This window comes from Ostrea edulis, chromosome 5 (genome assembly GCF_947568905.1).
Source record: "Ostrea edulis chromosome 5, xbOstEdul1.1, whole genome shotgun sequence".
NCBI classification, from domain to species: domain Eukaryota; kingdom Metazoa; phylum Mollusca; class Bivalvia; order Ostreida; family Ostreidae; genus Ostrea; species Ostrea edulis.
This window is the reverse complement of record NC_079168.1, coordinates 39,259,260-39,274,069: the sequence shown is the minus strand read 5'-3', so window position 1 is coordinate 39,274,069 and position 14,810 is coordinate 39,259,260. Positions and strand designations below refer to the sequence as shown.

Below are 14,810 nucleotides of genomic sequence, written 5' to 3'. Positions count from 1 at the left end.
TTTTATTTCTATTTGAAGCTGGATTGTGCGGACTGGGTGAGTTGTTATGTAGTTTATTGTTGTGCACTCCAGCAATCAAATTGCACAATGTCTAGATAGCTTTTAACCCATTAAGTCACAAATCTCTCTGCACTCAATGTTATCGCTTGCCATGTAAAAGATAGGGAGGGTTATTAAATACAGCTGCTATCTCTTGTTCTGCCATTGTACTCATTAGATATAACTCTACACTAATCAGTGCTAGCCTCTTGTGGGAGGAAAGCAGGCTGAAATGAGAGCATATGACAATTTTTTTTATATCTTATATACTGTGTTACAGAAGAAACTTGAACAATCTCGGGAATGTCTCATTTATCATATGAAAGAGTTGATACCTGAGTGGCTCACGACAGGTATAGATTCATAAATTTGTGGGTGCGGTAATCAGGATCAAGTAAAGAAAAGTTCTAATTTATATCCCAGCAGTAACAGCCCCCCTCACCTCCCAAGCATGCATTATCCCATTCATCAGATTCCAATGTTTCATGAAACATCATAATTATATGGCCTATACACTCCTTGTTTTAGTCTTGAAGACATCACAGAGAAATGAACCTTATAATGGAGGGGGAAAACAAGGGGCAAAAGGAATTTTTTTCTTTTGCAAAAGTTCTTAAGTAATCAACAAATATATATATGTACAAATTCAACATTCAGGTTCAACATTAAGAAAAAAATAACTGTATTGCCTAGTGTTATGTTTTAGCTAGGTATGCTCTGCTAAATGTAGCAATCACGTTGAATTTTTAAATTTTCTGAGATATTTTGTTTGCACATTTTATGCGACTTTGAATTTTATGATCATCTCTGTGGATACTAAGATTATAAACTGAATTTAAGATTCAGAAGATATTGCAGCAGTGCTCTGTTTGCCATTCCTTAATTAATTTGGTACATGTATCTGCTAACTTACAGTGAGCTGCGAAGTCCATGATTATAAGATATATGTGTATCAATTTCAGATGACCATTGATTTTGACTTCTTTTTTTTTAAAATATATTTTTCTTTTTGTTTTAATGATTCCTAAAACCGTGTAAGACAAACACAGCTAAGTACACTTTTTGCTTTTTCATGACTTTTCCTTTTCTTTTTCTTTTTTCCCCTTTTTTTTTCTTCTTCTGATGATTCCTAGAAATGTGTAAGATCAACACAGCTAGTACACTTTATATGAATGTAAACATAATTCGCAGCTTATTATTTATGTACTACTACTTACATTCACCAATGTCTTTTTTGTAATAATTGATCCTCTGCTATTCATTCTCGTAGCTAGCTTACATTGCAGAGGGGACAATGCTTTGTAAACTTATATGTCTTTTTATTTCACAAAATATCCAGATAAGGAGTATTGGGGTTGTTTGTGTTGTTAGGGACATATTATATGTGGTGGAGGCTGCGCCTCAGTTGCCAATAATTTTCTTGGGATGTCTTACATTTATTAGAAAAAGAAAATTTCAGAATGGTGAAATTTGAATTCAAAATTCACAAGATCACTTTTTACGATAGTTACACAGTCCAAGCTGCCGATTACTGTCTCTTTTAATCCAGACTGCATCTTCCCACATAAAGTTGACGCATGTGACCATTTTTTTTATAATATCACCCATTCTTAAATGTTTCCTGTTGCTGGATTATAACTTCGAGGTTGTGGTTTTCACTCCCACTGGGAAACAGTATTTTCAATTGTTTCTCAGCCAATCAGATTGAAGTATTTTACATTATTGAAAGTATTGATAAATACAATGAGAGTATGGATAATTCTGTAGATAGATGAAGCGGATTATATAAATTACTGCATGCTTACATTATTTATATATTCCTCCATCAGATACATCAACCTCACCATTTATTCCTTAATTACAATTAATCAAGAAATCATAATATATGTCCTGATCAGCCTCTGGCAAACGTATGTTTCCAAGACAGTGTGAAGCCTAAATATTGGGCTCTGTTCAGTGCTGGTCCATTTGGCAACCAATTCCAGGCCACACCAAGCTAATGTGCTACAAACTTTAACTAACTCAACAGCTCTTATATATCTCAAATGGCTTACAATAACATACATTACTGTGTAAGTTCGACAAGATGTTTTTCCATGAATATTCATGTAATGTACATTTGCCTTCATTTTGATGGTTCATACTAAAATCATCTGTATTGTATTTATATACATGTGCTAAGTTTTGAATAATTTTCAAGCGATATAAATTTCTTCGAGATATAGGCCTGGTTATGACGGTTGCAAAGTTTGTTTACAATTAGTGTGACATAATACTGGATATCTCAATCAGAGAAAACAAATGAATTAAGTTGAGTAATAAATTCTTAATTAAACTAAATGACAGTTAATCATTCAAAATCAATATTGATAGGCATAACAGAATGGGACTGCCATGGAATTTATCATATTTCTTATGTCTAGTTTACATGGTCACTAAACACATGAAGCTACAACACATAAGCATGTATTCTGAAATGAAATGTAATATTTCAAAGTTATTTAAAAAAATTGAAAAATGAAGAAATTTGGAATTTTTACCCAGTTATGCTGGAAGTTGATTAAAATTTGAATTGGAGATGGACATCTGATGTATTATTAATATTAAGCATGTTAGCACTTCATGAAAAGTAGGCTGGCATGAAGAGTTGCTGTTCATAGCCTCATGTATTATCAAAAATGAAGTCTATTTTTATATATTATTTGCCATTGATATTTTTATCAATTGAAATGATTTTCCTCATGAATGTGAATGATATGCGTATGAATCTTAGATGTAGCATGACTATTCTAACGGCTGGGAATTCCAACAAACGTGAAAGTAAAATGTAAATTTAGAAAAAAAAGTTTCATTTTTAAGCTTCACGCCGGCCAGCATTAACTTTTCATGAAGTGCTTGAACATGCTTATTTTCAAAAATGAATTTTATTTCTGAAATTTACACTTTACTTTCATTTCAGTCAGAACATGACTATCCCAGCCATTAGAATAGTTGTGCTACATCTATCAAGATTCGTACGCACATTGTTCAAATGGCTATCATTTCAGTTGGTAAAAATATCAAAGGTAAAAACAGTGGAAATGTAAATATTACAATTTGTAAAAATCAATATCTGCAAAGACAAAAACATTGAAAATGTTAATATAATCTAGTGTCCAATATTTCTCCTTGTTGTCAAGTTTGTGAGGAATTAATTCAGAACTGCTACTATAGATAAAAATTCTTATTAATTTTTTAAGCCTTCCACCTTGTTAGCGTTGTCAAAAGAAAACCATCGAATTCCACACGTGCAGCACACATTCATACTTTTGTAATAACATATAAAGTATGGCATTATGATGTCATTATTGGTATGATTCATTTTTAAAATATCATTTTATTTAGCATATAATTATCAAGAGATGATCTGATAGCAAATTGTATGACAGGAGTAGCTTATAATGAAATAACTTGGATGCAGATCTGCACAAGTTTATGACCCTATATGAACTTAAATTCATTCTGTGGTCCATGATTTTGTCACTATCAGGTTTGTCACTACCTATGTTATAACTGATCTTAAATTAAATGTGCTTCTCTCGTACCACTTCAATCTGGGGCTGAACAAATACTGTCTTTTGAAATACGGTGGTGAATAAAATGTCATGTTTTCCCCTCCGTGCTTGCGTCATATGTCTCGAGTAATGTTAGAGAGGTGGAATTTGCCTTGAGGAAATTCACAGTTTAGTGTACTTCTAAGTTCTAATTAAAGTCTGGAGCCTAAAAGAAGATTACGTCAGACTTGATCAAGTCAAGACGAGCATTTGACATCCAAATTGATTCTCTCGTCACGTACATTACAATCTTGTAAATCTTCCATAATATTTTACAATCCATATTGATATTCTGGGGTGTTACATCTGTCTAGAAATAGACATTAATATTTAAAGAGGATTTGGTGATTGACAAGGATGTACTGTTGAAGGAAATGAAACAGGCAGTACCTGAATTATAGAAATACGATGCTGTATTGGATCAGGTTTCGACAACCGCAAAGTCTTCAAAAGCTTCTTATACTCTGTCCATTTTTCATCAGGTGACAACAACTCTTGAAAAATTTCATAACGGTGAAAATTAGAATAACTGGCCCATTTCCTGTTAAAATAGATCTGTATTGCTGATGTAACATCTCTAAAGGTGTTCAAATTATTTCATTTTATCATCCATCATAATTTCATAAAAAGCAGAACTCCCACTCCATCTGTATTAATTACAGATTTTAAATTATCTCCAAAACATGAACTGAATTTTAATTGCAAGTTTATTTGAATAGATTATCATATTAATTTAAATCTAGATGTATATTTTTGTAAGGAAGGGAATATTCATTTCACGTACTGCAATCTGTATACAATGAATGTACAAGTATATATATTACATTTCCATTGTTTTTTGCTTTGATCTTGATCTCTACAGTTGTAAACAATATGAATGCCAATGAATAATGGGAATTCTGACAAAAATTTGAGGATAATGTAAATGTACGAAATAAACTTCAGTTTTGAAAATACGAACAAACATGAATTGCAACGCTTCACGCTGGCATACTTTTCGTAAAGAATGAAGGTGTGAAGTGACTCAGTTCATTACACCCTCGTGTATTTTCAAAAATGAAATTTATTGCACTTGCTATGAGTCTATTCATTGTATCTCTGTACCAATGCTTCTATCAAAGGTTCATGAGAATAAAGTATAATATAATGAGCAAGTATCAACATGTGTCACATATATACAGAGGTTTTTGGAAGGTTCAAATTCAAATAGTGTTACAATGACAAGAATGTCAGATTGTTTCCTGAAATGTGGAGAAAATGCATCCAGCATGAATTTACATCGCATTTAAATATACAATGAAAAAACATTTAACTTGGAAATGCCATTGTATATCACAAAATATGAATATTAATTCAGCAGAATTTTAATGAACATTTATTGTACATGTGTAATTCGTAATGCATCTAATATATTACAAGACTTTCAGGTATATACAAGTACAAGACCTACATATAAAAATGTTTCTAGAAATATTCTGCCTATACAATAAAATTTACAAGAATTTCCAAATCAATTAAATGATGGGGAAATCTAATGTCAGGTGGGAGCTAGACTATAAAGTTCAGGAACAATAAATTCTGGAAATTCCTTCCTAAGAATTAATTAAGATAGGTTAATTAGCTCAGTCTTGTGATCACTGGAGCTAAAATTCATTGTATCCCTCCCCCTCCCTCATTTTTAGTCCATTATAATCTGGTGTGACCTATTTTTAGTAATGATTTGGTCCATTAACCTCATATCCAGCCAATACACAAGTAATGGTCTGTGAAGTCAGGCGTGTTAAAGGCAGCATGCATTCCCTGCTAGAATGTCACCAGAAGTCTTGCCTGTTGTGACAGCTGTCAGTTTCTGATGAGTGATATTTTGATCTGTGACAAGCAGCAGTGTTATATTGGATTGTTTGACTAGGTGTGGGAGGACTTCGCAGTGGAAGTGACAAGGAGGAGCCCTGATTCAGTCTGTGTACAATCATGTGCGGAAGCTCTTCCGCGAGAAATATTGTTGTGATCTGTATTACCTGGTGGCTGTAGGAACTGATGACTAGATAATCGTTAGATTTTAAACAGTGAATCAGATAGATTCAGTGATTGTTTGAAAGCTGATAGGTTGGAGTGATGGAAGTCATGTCCACACCATTGTATCAGCTCCCTGGCAATTGTAGAGGTCAGGGAGAATTCATTATTGTTAAAAATCAGGATTTAATGCATGTTGATACTAAGGTAAGACACCTGGGGAATTGAAATGTGTTGTTTGTTATTTGGTCAGAATCCTAAAAGCCAATATGTATACTAGACTCTAGGTTACAGATGTATCCATTTTGTGTCTTACCCTTGTTCATGAATTGTAATGAAACACATTTTCTAGAAAACAGTGTATTATTATCTGTACGTGACAGTAAGTGACATAAAATTCAAATTGATGCTAATTTGAAGTGAGAAGATTTTACGATCAAAGACATAACACAGCTAGTCTAGATGTATTAGATCGAGATCTCGCTGTTGACGGCCATTTGTATTTTTGCTCATTGTCACTTAGTCCCAGATCATTTGCCAGTATGTAATGGCCAGAAAGTCGGTACTTCTAACACTGCTCACAATAACACAACCTTCAGTATGCCGTGGATATCAGTTGGGAGCTCATCAGACAAAGACCATCATATTATTCTATTCTATTAGATGTGAAGGATTTAGGGTTACATGTATTTATGCACTTTAGGTCTCCATGACAGAGCCAGAATGTGGAGAGGGTTATGGGGTGTTATGCAAGGTTAATGGAATACTTATTTCCCACAGCACCTAACAAAGTTTGTGGGTGTTGTACTATGTGGGTTTTGTTGGTGTGGAACAGTAGCTCTAAGGATGAAATGTTGGTGTGGAACAGATGGGGTCTGTTTTCAGTAACTTGAAGGATGATGGTCATGCAGTGTATGTTGGTATCCCTGTTTGGTTTTGGATGTTGGTTTCTGATTCAACACATACAGAAGGTCAGTGTTGAGAAATTTGGTTAAAAAGCTAGACTAATCAGTAATGATTGACGGAGAAATAACAAATTTAATTGCAGTTTCAGATCTTAAATAACTCCTGCTCTTATATCATTGTGGCATTTTAAATGCAATGATGTAGTCCACACTGGGTTAAATTTTGTGTTTACATTTTAATATCAATGAAAAACTTCATATGATTATAATTGTTTCAATGTGAGTACATTTTGCATGGTCTGTCATCATAATCTCCCACCAGACAGTGCCAATGACCGGTCCTTAGCTCGGGATGAAGTCATTAGGAGTTGGACATGGTTTGTGTAGTGGGCTGGACCCAGGTTTTGAAAGGGGGCAGTACCGGTCTCGAGCTTTAGACACAGAAACTGAACTTAAGTTCAAATGATAGAATCAGATGTTTGCATGACCATATTTGATTTGCCATTTTGTTTTGGTGTGTGAATCGGTGCACTGAGAGGTGAAAGTTAACATATTTACTGAGTACATGCATATCTAATGACAAGGAATAAGATCGTAATCAACGATACTTTTGCACTTGGGAACTTATAATCAGTATTTAATCAAGACTGTGGCTATATTGTGGTAAATATTTGTAGAGTGAAAATCTTGTAAACATGATAAATATGCAGAAAAATAAGTTTATTTAGATAAAATAATATTAAAAGACATTAATTCTACAGCCGTACATGGTAGAAACTGATAGATATAATCTCTGTTTATCATCGAGACTAATAATCGTCGTACTTTTGCGTGCAAGGTTTGTGTAGGCGACATCATGCTGTATATTCAATATTACTTACATGTATATTGTGTTCAATGAGCAGTATGGTATAAATACTAGTATAAGGAACTAAGGTTCGATTAAATATTAAAAATTAAAAAAAGATTTTGCAAGCTGATTCAGTGAGAAATTATTGCAATCTGCAAGATTTAAATTACTGCGCCTGAATACATGAGCAGATCACAAAGGGAAGTGAAAAAAATGTCAGCCCGGGGTACTGAATACACAGTACATATGATGTATTTTGATATCATAGCTTAATAAGTAAAATTGTTCAGAAGAAGGCTATACATGTATTCAAAGAAAATATTAGGGAGATATTTTATCAAAGCCAACCAAGGTTAACAGCAGATTTGAACCTCATCAATCATCAATCAGGTGGTTCAAAGGGGCTGCAGCATCAGAAATATTTTGAGTGCAATTTGAGAGCAGATATATGAATAGTTTGTAACCAAGATATCCTCTGTTTTTACAGCAAAGTTCATGGAAGAAGATACGCAATGTTGTACACTGGTCGCCCTTTATTCAGCAGTTTAAGAAACACAGGTATCCATGGATACAGCTTGCTGGTCACCAAGGTAACAACAACAAAACTGAATGGCTAAACCATTGTTTTGTGTGATAAGTAATGACATACATTTTATACTCCTGAATGGCCAGTTAGTAAGAAATGAGGGAGTTGACATTGAAAATGACACTACTGATCGATAGATAATTCAAAATACAATATCTTTTGATTGGCAGGGAATTTCCAGGCTGGTGAACCAGGAGCGGTGTTAAAGAAATATGATTCCAAAGAACAGAAGGCGTTTGACAAACTAATGAGAGATGTACTGCGATCTTACGTACCCGAATACAGAGGAGATGTCTTCAAAAACAACGAAAGTATCCTTACGTAACTCACACCATAACAGACAAGGTTGTGAATACCAATAGTCACACCTTGTATAGCTTATTAAAAATCAGACTTAAAATATACAAATCCTGGCAAATCATTGATCTGTTTAACACCTTTACATTTTTATGGTTCTGTTGTAGGAGTTTTGAGATAAATATGATATATACATGTAGTACATTGTTGGTTGTTAGATTAGTTGATCAGAGTCGGGTGTACAGGGGTGATGGATGCAATAATGGAAGTCTATCAAGGTAGAAGGAAGGTGTCAGTTCTAGCCTTGAAATTTACCTGTAAAACCTAGAGAAAGCAAAACTCATAGAACATGCACTGTAGTAATGTTCCATTAACTAAATATTATAATCAGATTAGAACTCATTTTGTTTCTAATTTATGTTATTGGAACATTTATATGACAATTTCTGTGGAACAATCAGGGGAAGAGTTTTCCTTATCTAGCTTTAGAATACTTACAGTTACAAGACCTGCTGTGTGAGTTTAAATCGCCATGTGTCATGGATATCAAAATGGGATCCAGAACATATTTAGAGGAGGAGCTGGAAAAAGCTCGAGAAAAACCCAAACTCAGGAAGGTGAGAGAACAGACAACTCAAGAAATGAAACTTTTTAAAATACTTGTCTGTGTGATAAAATGTCTAAGAATGGCATCTTAACAGCTGGAGAGATTATACACGTGTGTCACATTCAAACAAACAGATCCTGTATGTGATACATTATGTATTTGTAGGATATGTACCAAAAAATGATAGAGGTGGATCCGTCAGCCCCTACAGAGGAGGAGAATGCACAGAGAGCTGTCATTAAGCCCCGATACATGCAATGGAGAGATGACATGTCGTCATCCGCACAGCTAGGCTTCCGAATAGAGGGTATTAAGGTGGGTGTCAGATATAAACTTGCCATTTTTGAAAAAAAATTCTATATCTGTTTTAACGTCCTCTTCTTATGGACAAACATGCAGGTCTGAGATGGCTATCGAATGGAGCTTGCTGTAGTTTTACATTTTCATTCAGAGAGGAATTGGTTTTGAATAAGGGAATCATGGAAAGAATTTCAAAATTTAAAGTATAAAAATCCAAAGCGGAATTCAAAAACACTAACAATTCATTCTTCTCAAACTGACTCCTCAGAAGTCATGTGACTGTGGGTTAGAGGGTAGACATCTCTCCTCAGAAGTCATGTGACTGTGTGTTAGAGGGGAGACAACTCTCCTCAGAAGTCATGTGACTGTATTAGAGGGGAGACAACTCTCCTCAGAAGTCATGTGACTGTGTGTTAGAGGGGAGACGTCTCTCCTCAGAAGTCATGTGACTGTGTGTTAGAGGGGAGACAACTCTCCTCAGAAGTCATGTGACTGTGTGTTAGAGGGGAGACAACTCTCCTCAGAAGTCATGTGACTGTGTGTTAGAGGGGAGACAACTCTCCTCAGAAGTCATGTGACTGTGGGTTAGAGGGTAGACGTCTCTCCTCAGAAGTCATGTGACTGTGGGTAGAGGGTAGACGTCTCTCCTCAGAAGTCATGTGTTAGAGGGGAGACAACTCTCCTCAGAAGTCATGTGACTGTGTGTTAGAGGGGAGACAACTCTCCTCAGAAGTCATGTGACTGTAGAGAAGTTCCTGTAATGCTGGTATTATTGATTATGAAGGGGCTTGTGATTAGTTTGATGATGACTGATCACTGTTTTAAGGTATGTAAGTGTAGGGAACTGTTTCAGCAGACGTTTTACTTTACACTTTACAGTTTGACTTGCTGTACACTGCAGCATGGTTCCTGACTTAGTAGCATGTCTTGACAATTGTCAATGTTTAAACTGATTTGAATTTTAATCTTTACTGATTTATATTTGAAAGAATTTTCTATGGTTTTTATATTTGCAGAAAATGGATGGTGCTTCCAGTAAAAACTTTAAGAAAACCAGAAGCTGTGAGGAAGTAAAGGAAGCATTGAAACATTTCATGGGAACTGAAGCTGAAGTTTATGTTAGTATCAATCAAAACTGACATGTGGATTCACAAACAGACCATAGTTAATCCCATCCTCCATATCTCATCCCATCCACCATATTTCTTATAACCCATTTTACTTTAGTCATGTGATTGTCATACCTGAGTGGTTTTCTAGATGGACTCAAACAGTGCACATCTCCGATAACGGTGTATAGGGAATGTCAAACGCACTGAATTAAAGTTGTAAAACGCAATGGATTGCTAAGAATAATTACAAACATACATATATGTAGAAAATTAGCAGGATTTGAAAAGTGTTTGGAAGAAAAAGCCATTTAACTTAATTGTGCACCAATGATTTTGACATTGGGCATCACCATATAATTTTAAAACCAATAGGAGTCATTAAGATTCTAATCATGCTTCACAGTCACATTACACTTGAAACAAATTTTTACTTTTATTTGTACTCGTGATTGAATACTTACACAATCAACATACTTACACAATCAACAGTCTTAGGCCAAAGAGAAATTCACTGGTCCAAATCAGCCTCAAAGTGTTACTTTTTCTCAGATTTGAAAAGAATGTTGAAAAGAGAGTTTAAGAGCACATTAAACCACTTTTTAAAAAAATTAGTTAAAGTGAGATGGAAGGCACACTATCTTTAATACTGAGTCAGTATTGACTCTGATTACAATCGTCATGCCATTCAGTACATAATATAGTTTCAGCTAAAAGTCAGTGATATTGATGAAAAGCACAGGCCTGAAGGTCTTGTATACGTTTTAATTGTACAAGCTCAACCCTAAACTTACTGGACTTTGTCTTTGGGCCAGTGACTAATTTCAAAGACGGATTATCAAAATTCACTTTATATTCAGATATCATGTGGAAAAGCACTATGAAAATTATGACTTTTAGCAATTTAAAACTACCTTTTGTGACCTGGAGGTACATCCTTATTAAGAAATATTGAAGGAGGGTATAAATTTGAAAGTCATTGTGTTGTCTTGAATGCTATCAAATAAGATAAAGCACCACAATATGTTGTACATAAGTATTTGTTTACAGGTGTCCTTGACATCTAATCATTTGTCTTGGGTCAGCTTCTGGTCATGGAGATACTGTGTTCAGTTTTATGACTGAAGATCAGATTATGTGTAGAAGATTCTCCGTTAAGAGCTAGCGTCTGTAACTTGGCTGGAAAAAGTGTTCCATTTAGTAAATAGAAACTCTGAAAAGTTAATGGGTGTTTCTTTGATTTTGAAAATGATTAAATTGTTAAGTGAAAGGTTTCTCAAATCTTTACAGAATTCATGAGAGGGAAAGCTCATGATTTTTTGGTAGTTTTGATATTTGTTGCTATATTCTGTATAATTAGATATCTCTTTGTTATAAACATTTTATTCTTCATTTGAACTTCTCATGAGTGTCAAGTGTGTTTTCATTTGTGTTTTCATTTCTTTTTTTTTTATTTACAGTCTCGATACATCAAGCATTTAAAAGCAATCAGAACCACTCAGGAGGTGTCCGAATTCTTCAGTTCACACGAGGTTTGTAAAATTTATAAACGTAAGCTATTATCAAATGATATGTCAATTAATTATTAAAAGCAGATTTATTCATATATTTTGCCTTTAAATACTTCCACTCTACAAATTACATATAACATTCTTGTCTTACATTGGTATCAGTGTAGTTAAGTATAATTACTCTGAATTGTAGGTAATTGTCAGCCCTTTGTTTAATTAAGTTAATTACTCTGAATTGTAGGTAATTGGCAGCTCTTTGTTGTTCGTCCATGATAAAACGGGACAGGCAAGTGTGTGGATGATCGACTTCGGGAAAACAAACCCCCTCCCAGATCATGTCAAGGTCAATCATCGTAGCCCCTGGGTGGAAGGCAATCATGAAGATGGGTATTTGTTTGGTCTGGACAATCTTATCTCCATTCTAGAAGAAAGTGAGAAGGAACTACGAAGTGTAACAGACACTGAGAACAGCAGTGAACCCAGTGAATAGATGCGCCATTGAAACTGCTGATCAAGTTGTGAAATCGAAACCATACTCATAACCCTCAACGCAAAGCGGTCTGTACCCTGTGCCGAGACCCCTGCAAGGTGCTTCTGTCCAGACTGGCAGACCCACTGTCTTATTCAAAGTTTGTAGTATAGGGCATACCTGAATTTACTCTTCTCTAGGTATCAATCTCCTCACACAAGTCCACAGATTGAAGATTTAATGAGCTGTGTGGATGAAATCTAGAGACTTGAATCATTGCTGCCAGGCTAGCCTGTTGTAAGGATTTTGCCGGGCAAGATTTCGTTAACATGATAAAATGGAAAAATTCCATTCTGCTACAATGCAATTTCCCACAATATGCACACCTTATTTAATGAGATGTATATTAGATACACATAGAAGAATTTTTTATTTTGTATTGATGTCCATTTCTTCACTGTATATCCTGAAACTACTTGTCATGAAGAATAAGACCCCACAAAGATAGATACGGATGTCCAGTGTCATTGGTGAGATTCAGACTTGCTCCACAAAATCTACCTTGATATCACAATAAAGAAAATAGTCCGAAAGGTCGATACAAATTTAAATGAGTACCATATTTTCCCCCTCCCCCCCCTTATGTTTCTTGATGGTGCTTGAACTTGTGAGGGGAAAGGGGTGGCTGTAAGATCAACATTTAAAAAAGATGTTTTGCATTGTGTAAGTAAGTATTTAGATAATTAAAGTTTGTATTTTGGCATTGTGTAGATATAAACATTTAGAATCATAATAGAAGGCACTAGATAACAAAATAAAAGGTTTTTTAGGTGACATATGTCGAGGTATTGCTAGATATGAAGAAGTATTGTACATGTAGATTGTGTGAAAACAATTCGGTAAAACAAGCCATTTGAATTCCCATAGTGTTTTTTACATGAGAGCATATAATGTATATACATGGGCAAGTCAGAGACCCAACAGATAGGAATATCTTCAAGAGAAAAAAAAGGGGGGCATGTGGAACAATAATGTACATCAAAGTTTCTTTTAATAATTTTACAGGAATGAATCTTAAGATCTGTTAGTCGTTTTAACTATGTAGTGAAGTTCTGTTTTTACATGAGAAATCAGGATCTTCCAGGCTAGAGCAGCTGTTTATTGTCAAATGTTTAAATGAATATTGTTGTCAATGTTTCTTTGTTCTGGAGATCTATCACGGGGTGTGTGTCCTCCCCATCATAAGGAGGAGGGGGGGGGGTGTCCTTCCCATCATAAGGGGGCGTGTCCTTCCCACCCTGTTTGTTTTACTGTATATATGTACAGATCTGATGTTTTGTACAATCTTGTAGCTGTATAATCAGTCATCTTAATTTTGTGTGTGTTTTTCTTTTACTTTTATTACGAGAACTGGTCATTAGTTTACTTTTACTTGATCTGAGCGTGGTTTACAAGTTCGGGTTAGAACTGTTGCATGCATGAATTAGTTGATTAAAGCATAAATCTCTATTCATGTATATCTATGAAAACTAAGGACATTTTTTTAAAGTCAAACAGCAGATAATATTGCAGTTCTTGCCTTATTAATATAATGGTTTTGAGTTTTGTATTACAAGAAAAGTACATGTATATATCTATATTTATAATTATATATTTGTGCAAGGTATAGATAGTGTATGAAATCGTAAAGTCAAGATATGTCTCAATAGTATCTGTAGGAACTGAAATTAGTTTCCTGCATTGGATTCAGCTGTATATTTAATTGAGTATAGTTACCCAAAACAAAAACAGCAATGGAAAATTATAATGGTCATGCAGCCTGGTGGCCAATGAATAGCAACAGAGATGTGCAATATTTAACTGTGCTGCAATGTATACCCCACCTGGGGTTTCTGTGCAGATTTGTTTCATGAATATGTTTTGAACGTGTAATGTTTGGTCTGAGATTGCTCTAATGGCACTGTTACTTTTGGGATCTCTACCAGAATTTTTAGATACAACGTATTAGCATTCCTTATATTTTCTTTCAATTATGGGGGGGGGTCAGATTGTTGTATAATTTATTGTGTGTCCTATCTCCTCCTTATTTCGAGTAAGTCAAAGCAAAAATGTAAATTATCAAAATGTGTAACAATTTCATAGGGTTGTTAATAAACAGATGAATATTCTGGACAGATTGTTATCAATATAGAATTCTCTCACAACAATGTAGATTGCCATACAGATTATTATCTCTGTGTGAAATATATGTAAAAATGTTTTCTACAAAACTTTGAAAAATGTGAAATTGAAAATATTTTTAATAAAGATTATATGATTCATGTTGAAACGATCTTGTGATTTTTTTCTTCACCCAAACAAGAACAATGTAGTATTGGATTGTTTATATGCAATGGTTATGATAAGACTGGAACATATTCAGATATAAACATTCTAATCTTTTAGAAAAAAATATTATGAAAAATTGAAATTGTTATTTGTTGATATTTTTTAAATCTACGGATAAAATCTTTAAAAAAAACATTTTAGTT

General features: G+C 34.4%; 1 protein-coding gene across 12 annotated transcripts in view; it reads left to right on the top strand.

The window, feature by feature from the left end:
- The window catches only part of LOC125649140 (inositol-trisphosphate 3-kinase B-like), a 44,204-nt gene extending 29,596 nt beyond the window's left edge, over positions 1–14,608 (top strand). For 6 of the 12 annotated variants that reach the window (XM_048876384.2, XM_048876385.2, XM_048876382.2 and 3 more), the window contains 8 exons: positions 19–36; positions 7,888–7,990; positions 8,157–8,297; positions 8,773–8,900; positions 9,056–9,205; positions 10,207–10,308; positions 11,760–11,831; positions 12,052–14,608. In XM_048876384.2, the coding sequence (XP_048732341.2) occupies positions 19–36; positions 7,888–7,990; positions 8,157–8,297; positions 8,773–8,900; positions 9,056–9,205; positions 10,207–10,308; positions 11,760–11,831; positions 12,052–12,300 (963 nt within the window). In that variant the 3' untranslated portion in view covers positions 12,301–14,608. The remainder of the gene's footprint in view (positions 1–18; positions 37–7,887; positions 7,991–8,156; positions 8,298–8,772; positions 8,901–9,055; positions 9,206–10,206; positions 10,309–11,759; positions 11,832–12,051) is intronic. The other 6 variants (XM_056165985.1, XM_056165988.1, XM_048876388.2 and 3 more) reach the window with 1 other exon arrangement.
- The last annotated feature ends 202 nt before the right edge of the window (positions 14,609–14,810 follow it).